The sequence below is a fragment of the Oryzias melastigma genome, linkage group LG7, assembly GCF_002922805.2.
Source record: "Oryzias melastigma strain HK-1 linkage group LG7, ASM292280v2, whole genome shotgun sequence".
Lineage (NCBI taxonomy): Eukaryota > Metazoa > Chordata > Actinopteri > Beloniformes > Adrianichthyidae > Oryzias > Oryzias melastigma.
The window spans coordinates 6,908,294-6,919,260 of NC_050518.1; the positions used below are offsets into that span (position 1 = coordinate 6,908,294).

The 10,967-nt window shown below is 40.3% G+C and overlaps 2 protein-coding genes across 3 annotated transcripts in view; both read left to right on the forward strand.

Moving 5' to 3' along the window:
* The window catches only part of ahcyl1 (adenosylhomocysteinase-like 1), a 19,224-nt gene extending 12,768 nt beyond the window's left edge, over nucleotides 1–6,456 (forward strand). For both annotated transcript variants that reach the window (XM_024292368.2, XM_024292369.2), the window contains exons 8-17: nucleotides 2,721–2,837; nucleotides 2,946–3,009; nucleotides 3,112–3,200; nucleotides 3,322–3,392; nucleotides 3,564–3,658; nucleotides 4,124–4,222; nucleotides 4,364–4,432; nucleotides 4,513–4,591; nucleotides 4,681–4,801; nucleotides 4,882–6,456. In XM_024292368.2, coding sequence (XP_024148136.1) covers nucleotides 2,721–2,837; nucleotides 2,946–3,009; nucleotides 3,112–3,200; nucleotides 3,322–3,392; nucleotides 3,564–3,658; nucleotides 4,124–4,222; nucleotides 4,364–4,432; nucleotides 4,513–4,591; nucleotides 4,681–4,801; nucleotides 4,882–4,888 — 811 coding nt within the window. In that variant the 3' untranslated portion in view covers nucleotides 4,889–6,456. The remainder of the gene's footprint in view (nucleotides 1–2,720; nucleotides 2,838–2,945; nucleotides 3,010–3,111; nucleotides 3,201–3,321; nucleotides 3,393–3,563; nucleotides 3,659–4,123; nucleotides 4,223–4,363; nucleotides 4,433–4,512; nucleotides 4,592–4,680; nucleotides 4,802–4,881) is intronic.
* A 71-nt stretch (nucleotides 6,457–6,527) lies between these two features.
* On the forward strand, nucleotides 6,528–10,848 carry hspa1b (heat shock protein family A (Hsp70) member 1B). Its single transcript, XM_024292365.2, has 2 exons — nucleotides 6,528–6,758; nucleotides 8,618–10,848. The coding sequence occupies exon 2, from the start codon at nucleotides 8,633–8,635 to the stop codon at nucleotides 10,550–10,552; it is 1,920 nt and encodes a 639-aa protein (XP_024148133.1). The 5' UTR covers nucleotides 6,528–6,758; nucleotides 8,618–8,632; the 3' UTR covers nucleotides 10,553–10,848.
* The last annotated feature ends 119 nt before the right edge of the window (nucleotides 10,849–10,967 follow it).

Genomic DNA, 10,967 nt, shown 5'->3' on the forward strand with positions numbered 1-10,967 from the left:
TAATAAAATATAATAAAGAATTACAACAACATACTCTGATTGCTTTCAGCAATCAGACAATAATATAGTTTTAAATAGATAATTTTATTTTGTTTTGTGATTGTGATTTTACCTCTTTATTGGACATAAGTCCATGCCTCTATCCCTCACATCAAAAAAGACTCTCACTTTAGTGCAAAAGTCCTTGTTTTCATTAAATTTGAATAATCTCTTAACCTCAGCAAAGATGGCAGCCAAAGAAGAAGGTCGACCTTGATGTGTTCTGAATGTTTTCGGTCTGTTAAGAATGGCATTTTTTTAAGCTGTTCTAGCTTGTTTAGTGGGAGCTGACTTGAGTTGGAATAGTCTATATCAAATCTTTTTTGGCTACAAATCTGAGAAAGGATCCAGGAGATCTACATCCATTTCTTATGATTTGTAAACTGTAGCACCTGATAAGATCGGCCTTTAGTCTTGATAGGTCAACCGTACATGTTTAGACAGGCTCTTCAGTTTAATATCATTTAACATAGCATTTAAGCACATTTGTACGATCCACCAAATGCAGGAAAGCTAGCTTCCCAGGGTGGTCAAACCAAGCTCTCATTTGGACAGAATGAGAACTTTCACATCAAACCGACTGCTACTTCTACTATTTGTAAGATATAAAATAGAAATTAGACATCTATTTGCACACTATTGCAGCAGTTGGAAGTTTGTGTTCCACGATGCTGCTCTTGGTAAACATTGCTTCACAACCTGGTCCAATAACTAGGTGCAATCTGCGGAATTACTTCGAAATTCTTCTAGTTCCTCAATTTTTTTTTTCTTTTAAAGGTTGTTTTCAGGTACACATTTTATAGAATACACCTGGTTGATAATGTGTGTATAGCAGTTAGAAAACATGGCTTTAGGCCCCTCCCTCTTAATTTTGGTCAGCATGCAGTTACACTCTGATGCCACCATGGCAGCTCCATCATGTTTGAGCCATGAGCTTTTTTAACACACTTGCATTTCTGTAACACTCCCAAGACATATGCTGCACCAGCGGGAGCTCGTCTGTCCTCACATACAACATTGGAGCCCATATAAACCTTCCTTTACTTTACATGCAGTTCTTAAAAACACATATTGCAAAACAACATAAATCTGTGCTTTGATTGTGACAACAGTGTTCATTCGCCACTGTTAAGGCTCCAAAAAGTTTTTAAGCAACCTGGCAATGAATGTGAGCAGTCATTTTAAATTTTGTTACATTTTTTTATGTCATATCATCCTGTATTTGTCCAGGTGTCTTCACAGTTTGAAAACAAATGGCAGGAAACTGTTGAGGTGGTTTCTTGCTGGACATCCATACAGCCAGGTTTTTGGTAAATCTCTCTGTTTGGAAAGAATAAGTCAGGAGTTTTTGTCCTAAAGTTTGAAGGAAACCTTTGAGTTCTGGTATTGGTCTTCCATTAGTTATCATATTCTGCTCTGACTGAATTTCCAGTTTTGAGAAACTTTATAAATCAACTTATAAGTCTGCAGACAAAGCAGACTATAAAAGAGGTAACTCTCCTATTTTTTTTTTAATTGGACGATCAATGGAATAAAACAGGTCAAGTTGCATTACAAATTTGCTTGCGTTGTGCAAAAAATAAATATGCAACTTGCTGAGAAACAGAAGTGGTATGCTCCACACATCAACCTGTTCCATTAGGATTTCTGCTTTCTGTGGTGAGGAATTTCAGGTGGTTGCTTCCCTTCAAAATTTTTAATATTAGATGAGGAAATGTGCAAATTCATCAATTTTTCCTTTAAGTTACAGTTACAAATACAACTGCCACCGTGTGATGGGGAGCCATCAGCAGAATCTTCAATATTTCATACAGCTGCCCAATTTTTGAAAACTGTTGGAGGGCTGTGGACGCCAGTTAGTCGGCTGGGGATGACACTGTTACGAAATTTTGCGACAGCTGTGCAGCCACAGGTTGATAGCAACCAGATCATCAGCCGGCAGCAGCTTTGGTTGGACGATGTGTAAATGTCTCCATATGGCGGCCGTCCATATCAATTGCTACCAACCGCCGGTATCCTGGGTGGTGTATAGAAGTGGGCCATTCTACACCACTGGTTGTTTACAACTCAGATTTTGAGCACACATTAAATTCTTGTAAATTTACAGATTTTTTGACAACATTCCTCCCAAGAAATCCAACAAGGGCAAAGCCCCAGAACACAAAAAAATAAAGGTCCAAGTGGTTCAACTAAAACAAGAGTCTTCATTGGATGAAGAGCATAGGTTTTGTGCAGCATCAATGCCATCTCCCCACTTATATGCAGGACTCAAGGTGGCTAGAATTGCCAGATTGATGTCTGGTCATTGCCGGGCCTCTGGCCCACCCCAACAGCCGTCATCGATTGCCTGCGCTGCTACTGGACGATTTCTAACAATCGGATGGTGGCAGTGGGACGGCAGGGGGGTATGCAGTCTGAAATCAGCCAGTCATCAGACAATTTTGGGGACTTTGGAGTCTACAAATCGTAAACATGCATTCATTTTAGTTTTACTTGATAGAGTTGATATTGTTATTTGTTTCAGAGGTGTCAGGGGAGGCTGAGCTTCAATTACTGCCCCCACCACATGTCCCTGCTTGTTAGCCAGGTGCTTTGGAAAAGTGCGGCCCAACTGTGCATCCCTTTTTCTTGTGTACTGTTCCCTCGTCTGCCTGAACACGTTTTCCCCTGTGTCCTCCCAGACTGTACCAGTTGTCTAAGGCTGGTAAGCTGTGTGTCCCTGCGATGAACGTGAACGACTCCGTTACCAAGCAGAAATTTGACAACCTTTACTGCTGCCGCGAATCTATCCTGGATGGGTGAGCAGAAATAATGACAAAACCATAGCACTTTATGCAGATAACTCTTCTAGTTCATTTTCTCTGTCCAAAATAATGAGGGTGTACTCTTTTACTTGTTTTTGTTAGCTTGAAGAGGACGACAGACATAATGTTTGGAGGGAAACAAGTGGTTGTGTGTGGTTATGGAGAGGTGACTCATTCTTTAGTTTAAAAAAATTCTCACTTCAGTTGGAACAATTGCATTTTCCCTGCTGCTGCTGCCCTTTTCATGGCTGGGTCTCTTTGCGTGTAGGTGGGGAAAGGCTGTTGTGCTGCTCTGAAGGCCCTCGGCGCCATCGTGTGCATCACTGAGATTGACCCTATTTGTGCTTTGCAGGCATGGTGAGTCACCGTCATCAGCACAACTCAACCAAAACATGTGTGATGCTTTAATGCCAAGTCAGCAGAGTGTCATTGGTCTGTTTTCAATTAGATCAATCCAAATATTTGTGTGTTCACACAGCATGGACGGGTTCCGAGTGGTCAAGCTGAGCGAGGTCATTCGGCAGATGGACGTGGTGATAACATGCACTGGTACTGCTCCCCCAGTGTCATCCATTACTTCTGCTTTAATGATTTCCCAGAATGCAAAAACAATAAATAAATGATTGTATAAGTCTCTGGAAACATCTACAGCATTTCTTGACACAACATTTGAGAGTGATTTCACATTCTCTAATATGTTTTTTTCTCTTGAAAAAACAGGCAACAAGAACGTTGTCTCCAGAGAGCAGCTTGATCGCATGAAGAACGGCTGCATCGTCTGCAATATGGGACACTCCAACACTGAGATTGATGTGGTAACTTCTGTTTGTGCATCTTTGAGTATGTGAGGGAAAGCCTCTCTTTCAGAATTTCTACTGTACCTAGAACAAAAGCTTTGGGATTGAGCTGAAATCCTGTGGATTAAAAGACTTCTCACAGTTTAGACATAAAGAGTAATTTTCTGCCTTAGTCATTCAAGACTTTTTGGATAAAATTAACTTTTTTACTTTAATCAACCAAAACTGTAACTCACAGACAATGAAGATAGAATGAAGGATTGTTTGTTCTGACGTCAAACCTCAGATACTGGCGTTCTTGTGAAGGTCACTCTTAAGCTTAACACCAACATAAACATTTTTATCTGCTTTCTCTGACAGCAGCTTGAGTCTAAAGGTTCTGTGGCTCAGTGAAGAGTTCAACGTGCTAACCTTACTTTTTGACTACTTAAACAATCTTCACTTATCTTATATTTGATGAGTTTTTGCTTCATGCGTCTTCAGGCCAGTCTGCGCAGCCCTGAACTGACCTGGGAGAGGGTTCGTTCTCAGGTGGACCACATCATCTGGCCTGACGGGAAAAGGGTTATTCTGCTTGCAGAGGTAATGCTATACAAGTCAAAAACTCAATCTTACAACTGTCTGTTTAACTGATTAACAAAATGTGTATAACTCTTCATATCACTTGTTTATGTTGTTTTGTTGAAATCTGCCCTCTCCTCATCTACATTTTCTAATCTTCAGGGTCGCCTGTTGAATCTGAGCTGCTCCACAGTGCCTACGTTTGTCTTATCTATTACTGCTACTACTCAGGTTAGAAAATCCTCAGTAAACAATCAGCTTTTTGTCCCTCTCTTGAGACTTGTAGTCATTGTGCATGCTGTGTTTTGTAGGCCCTGGCCTTGATCGAGTTGTTTAACGCTCCAGAAGGACGCTACAAACAAGACGTTTATCTCCTCCCCAAGAAAATGGGTAAGAGTCTGCTAGTACTAATGTTGGTGTTTACTCCTATGTCTCTTTGGTAAACCATAGTTAGGTTACTTCTGCTTTGTGTACCTTAGATGAATACGTGGCCAGTTTGCACCTGCCAAACTTTGACGCCCACCTGACCGAGCTGTCCGACGAGCAGGCCAAGTACATGGGCCTCCACAAAAACGGGCCTTTCAAGCCTAATTATTACAGGTTGGTGTCATAGAGGTTTGAGCCTGAACACACGTTAGAAACCTGCATGTGTGTGTAATAACACTGTCTTTTGGTCACAGGTATTAACGAGGATCTCTGCTACTTGGAGCACAGCGGTCCTGTGTTAAACAAAGATGTTTTATTTTCTAAAATGCTACAAAGTGGATGAAATATTTTACCTAATGCTGAATGTAACTTATTGATAGCACCTCATGTAATAGAGTTATATATATATAGAAAGAGAGTTAGAGTAATATATATAAAGAGAGAGAAAGCATATAATCAACTAACACTGTCTGATGTGTTTTAAAAAGCCTTCTTGCATGCATTTCGTGTGTTTGCTAAGTTGCTGTTACTAGATCACAGAACTGTTGATTGGTTTGTTTACTCTCTTGACGCACAGTGCCAAATAATGGCTGTATGTACGAAACCCAAGAGACATTTTAAGATTTTTATTTGCTGTGGCATTAAGAGTTTATGAGTACATTCCTTTTGGCGGGGTTCAAGCTGAGCCAAAGCAAGCTGCACATCATTTTCAGTGTTGTGGATTGTAGCATCCAGTTTTTTTTTTCCAACTATGTAACTAGCATGGCGTCATTTTTAGAAAATGTAATCACCTGTGTGTGTCTCACAACAACCTAACACACTTTGCATGTGAAGCTGCAGGTGTCAGTCTAAAATGATGTTACGCCATAGCATACAGCATGTTAATAACAAGGAATTTTTACAAACCAAAAAAGGAAGTCTGAAAAAGCTCAAGCCAGAGCTGCATTTCTGTACTACTGCAGCCTCTTTCATGTGTTACCAAGTTTCCATTTGCACACTCGGATTCCACACCGATGTGAGTGTCTTCAAAGCCTTTTGACTGGATAATGCCTCTTAAGGTCATGCTACTGTATGAATGTGCCTTTTTGTTCTATAATTTACTACTCTGTCTTCAAAGAAGTAGGGATATTCTGTAAAATACATCTCTGCAATATATTGCAACAATCATTCATAAACAGAAATGCGATCTAACGGATTTGATCCAAACATAACAAAAATATCAGAAGGTTTTTGGCTAACTGTATTTTCATTTTAAAATATTTAATAAACATAGAAAAGCTGGGATATTCATAAAAATCAAAGCTAAAGGGATAAATGTGTCCTCACAGTGTAAAATTGCGATGTGGTGTGTGTTAAATTCCATATTTGTCACCTTTTGTAGCCTTGAATCCAATATAAAATACATTTTCAAATAAAAAAACATTTATGATTTTTGTTGCAATTTAAAGTTAACACAGAATCCCAACTTCTGAATCAGAGATGTACAGCATAAAACATCATCACTGACCTTAATTAAATTAATCAAACCGTGTAAGCTCTATTTTTTGTGCTTCATCTTATGTCTTCCTGCCTCTGCTTGTAACTAACTTTAATGTATAAGCTGTGTGTTTAGAAACAAATATTACATTTACTTGTGGCCCATAATTGGCCCCTCAGATATTTTAATCCAGCAAATGACCTTAATCTCGTGTTCAAAATGACAGAAGTATAAACTCTGTATGTAAACATTTGTATTAAATCAGCAATAAAGCAAGTCTTTTTATCTGAGGGAATTATTTGTAAAAAGAGTTTTGCTTCTGCAATAAAAAGTAGTCAGAATATCCCTGAAAGTGCCTTTTCTCCTACATTCTCCTCCTTGTTTTCCCTGCCTGACAGATAAAATGTTGTCCCTCTGGAATATTCACCAGCCGTCGCGCTCCAGGCCAGCTGTATTCGTTTCTAATATTAACAGTTTGGTCACTCCGTTTGAAACGGGGGTGGGGGCCGCGAGGGTTCTGGAACGGGGGTTGTAACTATATAAGCAGGGGTCTGAGTCAGTCCCGGCATGGATTTCAGAGCCTGAAGGCAGAGCTTGATGCGGAAGAAACACTTTCTCAACACTTCTTAGGAACTGGAGGATTGAGAGCTAAAAGTAAGTACAAATATGTTCTTAATTTAAAACTAATATTTCTATAATGGCTGAATGGTGTGACAGATTTATGTTATATTCTGATTTTGTTTATAGAAACTTTCAATACAATTTGAAGCGTGTGATTGGAGGGTTTTATATGTAGATGTAGTGCAGTTGTAGATCCTTAAAGACCCACTCCAATGAAAATTGTGTTTTTAACATGTTCTTGAATCATTTTTCTCACAATGAGGGCACATAAAAAGAAAATTAGGCCCAAAATTGGATTGCTGGATATATTTTTATTCAAATTGTTGTGAATCAAGCAGATAAAAAAAGCAGTTGGAAAAAGCTTGTAGATGTAACATAGGTACTACAACCGGCAGGCCCCAGACTTCCTGCTCCCCTCTATTCCGATGTATCCATTGTAGATGACTAGATCCATGTAAGTCTACGTTTTCCTTGTCCGAGCTGGCTCCCGGTTAATTGATAGTTCCTATGTTGTCCACCATTTACAGAGTTAAACATAACTTTATTTAAAAAATATACAGAAACAATAGCAATCATTTGTTAAAATAACCAGCTCTTTGAAATATCAAAAGCAATAAAATACTGCATACCTTTGGTATCAACAAACCACAACCAGTCATTTACCCTTTAGATGTCATGAAAAACAGGAAAAAAAAGTAAGAATATTGTTTCATTTAATTATTTTTATTCATTAAGGAAACACAGTATATTGTTGCGCCCCATTTGGTCTAGGGATCTGGGGCCTAACATGAGGTAAATTAAAGAAGAAATGTGTAACAAAAACACAACAAATGTCTCCATAAAAAGTTTAACAAACCAATCAATAACGCAAAAGTGAAGCAAAAGGCTTCAGGGTGAACCAAGGCCAAAATAACATATAAGCACAAATACAGATAACATAATAGCACAGTGCTAGGAACAGCACTACGCTTTTCTGGACTGAGATGTCTGAGGTCTTTCCAGGGATCTGCTGTAGCCACTCCTCCAGTTTGGAGGTTACAGCCCCAAATGATCCAGTTAGCAACGGCACCACAGTCACTTTCACCTTCCAAGCTTTCTCCAGTTCCTCTCTTAATCCCTGGTATTTTTTCAGTTTCCCCACTTTCTCATGTTCCTTCTTCTTATATATATATATATATATATATATATATGTGTGTGTGTTAGAAATTCCCATGAGCCTTCACGATCACTTCTGATGCTTTTAGCTGCCTTTTTCAGCTAGCTAAGATGGAGCGACGACAGCAGTGGCAAACAGATAAAGTAAAAGACCAGCTCTCTCATTAGGATTCCAATTAACTGTTTTCATTGGGAGAAAGTTCTTTAGCTTGCTCTAAAATTGTTTTAATTAACAATGGCCAGTGAGGCCTTGCTATTAAAGGTTTCAGAAACAAATGTTACTTTGTATTCATACTAATGTGTGTTACCTTAATGAATACAGAATCAAAATAAATCAAACCATATTCTTATTTTTTTCCATTTATTTCATGACATGCAAAAAAATATTGTTTGGTCTGCAGGCTGGGATCCCATTTAGATTTTGGCCCTTTGAGTAAAAAGGTTTGGGCACCCCTGATGTAAACAGATGGGTGATGGGAAATGGGGGTGGGCTTACTCCCCACCAACAGTCCTTCCCACAACTCAAAGGCAAATTTCTTATAAACTTCTGCCGCTCTGCAGAAACTATGTCCTAGATATGTAATTTTTAAGAAGAAAATTTGCCTTATTTGTGATTAATAGACCACTGTGAACACTTTTAAAATAGATCAAAAGATGATTGGAGTGGGACTTTAAAGAGGGATTTTGAAGGATTTGACAAAAACCCATTTTAAGTCTTGTTTTCTCTGATTGTCTAGGAACAATAAGGAAAAATGGCTTCAGCAAAAGGAATTTCTGTTGGCATTGATCTGGGCACCACCTACTCTTGCGTTGGGGTTTTTCAGCATGGCAAAGTGGAAATCATTGCCAACGATCAAGGCAACAGGACCACCCCCAGTTATGTGGCTTTCACTGACACAGAAAGGCTCATTGGAGATGCTGCCAAGAATCAAGTTGCCATGAACCCCACAAACACAGTGTTTGATGCCAAACGACTCATTGGAAGAAACTTCAATGACCCAATCGTGCAGTCCGACATGAAACTCTGGCCTTTCAAGGTGATCAATGATAACGGAAAGCCCAAAGTCCAGGTGGACTACAAGGGGGAGACTAAAGCCTTCTACCCTGAGGAGATTTCCTCAATGGTTCTTGTTAAAATGAAGGAGATTGCAGAGGCCTACCTGGGACAGAGAGTGTCAAATGTAGTCATCACAGTACCAGCCTATTTCAATGACTCACAGAGACAAGCCACCAAAGATGCGGGGGTGATTGCTGGACTGAATGTCATGAGGATTATTAATGAACCTACAGCAGCAGCTATTGCATACGGCCTGGACAAAGGGAAGAGAGGGGAGCAAAATGTGCTCATTTTTGATCTTGGCGGGGGCACATTTGATGTGTCTATCCTGACCATTGAGGATGGCATCTTTGAAGTTAAAGCCACATCAGGAGACACCCACCTCGGTGGAGAGGACTTTGACAATCGGATGGTGAACCACTTTGTGGAGGAATTTAAAAGAAAACACAAAAAAGACATTAGCCAGAACAAGAGGGCGGTGAGGAGACTGAGAACGGCGTGTGAGAGAGCAAAGAGGACCTTGTCCTCCAGCTCACAGGCCAGCATTGAGATCGACTCTCTGTTTGAGGGCATTGACTTTTACACCTCAATCACACGGGCACGTTTTGAGGAGCTCAACTCTGACCTCTTCAGGGGGACACTGGAACCAGTTGAGAAGGCCCTGCAGGATGCCAAACTGGACAAGTCTAAGATTCATGAAGTTGTCTTAGTTGGTGGCTCTACAAGAATTCCCAAAATCCAGAAGCTCTTACAAGATTTCTTCAATGGGAGAGAATTGAACAAAAGCATCAACCCAGATGAAGCAGTGGCCTATGGTGCAGCAGTCCAGGCTGCTATCCTCATGGGTGACACCTCCGAAAACGTCCAGGATCTACTGCTGCTGGACGTGACTCCTCTTTCTCTGGGCATTGAAACTGCAGGTGGGGTTATGACCCCTCTTATCAAGCGAAACACCACAATTCCTACAAAGCAGACTCAGATCTTCTCCACATACTCTGACAACCAACCGGGAGTGCTGATCCAGGTGTATGAAGGTGAAAGAGCCATGACGAAGGACAACAATCTCCTTGGGAAGTTTGACCTCACCGGCATCCCCCCTGCTCCCAGAGGAGTGCCGCAGGTGGAGGTGACGTTCGACATCGATGCAAACGGCATTCTAAACGTGTCCGCCGTCGACAAAAGCACCGGCAAAGAAAACAAAATCACCATCACCAACGATAAGGGACGCCTCAGCAAAGAGGACATAGAGCGGATGGTGCAGGATGCAGAAAAGTACAAGGCTGAAGATGAGCTCCAAAGAGAGAAGGTGGCAGCAAAGAACGCACTGGAATCCTACGCCTACAACATGAAAAGCAGCGTGGAGGATGAGAACCTTAAAGGGAAGATCAGTGAGGAGGACAAAAAAGTCGTCGTTGACAAATGCAACCAGACTATTTCCTGGCTGGAGAACAACCAGCTGGCAGAGAAGGATGAGTACGAGCATCAGCAGAAGGAGCTGGAGAAGGTATGCAGGCCTATTGTGACAAAGTTATACCAAGGAGCAGCACCATCCGGAAGCTTCAGCGGCCAAACAGGAGGGAGCTCTCAAGGTCCAACCATAGAGGAAGTGGACTAAAACTTCAGATTTAATTTCCTGCTAGTACAAAAAAACTTGTTGCTGCTGTTTTGTCTCATTTAGTCTCAGTATGTGGTTTTAGTTTATACGCATAACCCAGAAATAAAACGAATAATTCATTTAAGATCTACATGTTTAACAAAGTTTCATGTGGCAAGAATTAAAGTCATGGTTATGGAGAAAAACATGTTTCACTGCATTTTTATCATTTCAAAATAAAGCCTTGTAATAACATTTATTGGTTTGTGCAGCTCTTTAATAAATATCTAGTGTTTGCTTAAAGGTTAGACCATATTTGATTCATCATAACATTTAAATATAAAATAAACTGTGAGATGGAGAGTTCTGATTCCTGCAGATAAAATAAAATTACTGCTTCAAAAATCTACAAAGCAAATAAGAACCAAAGCAGCAG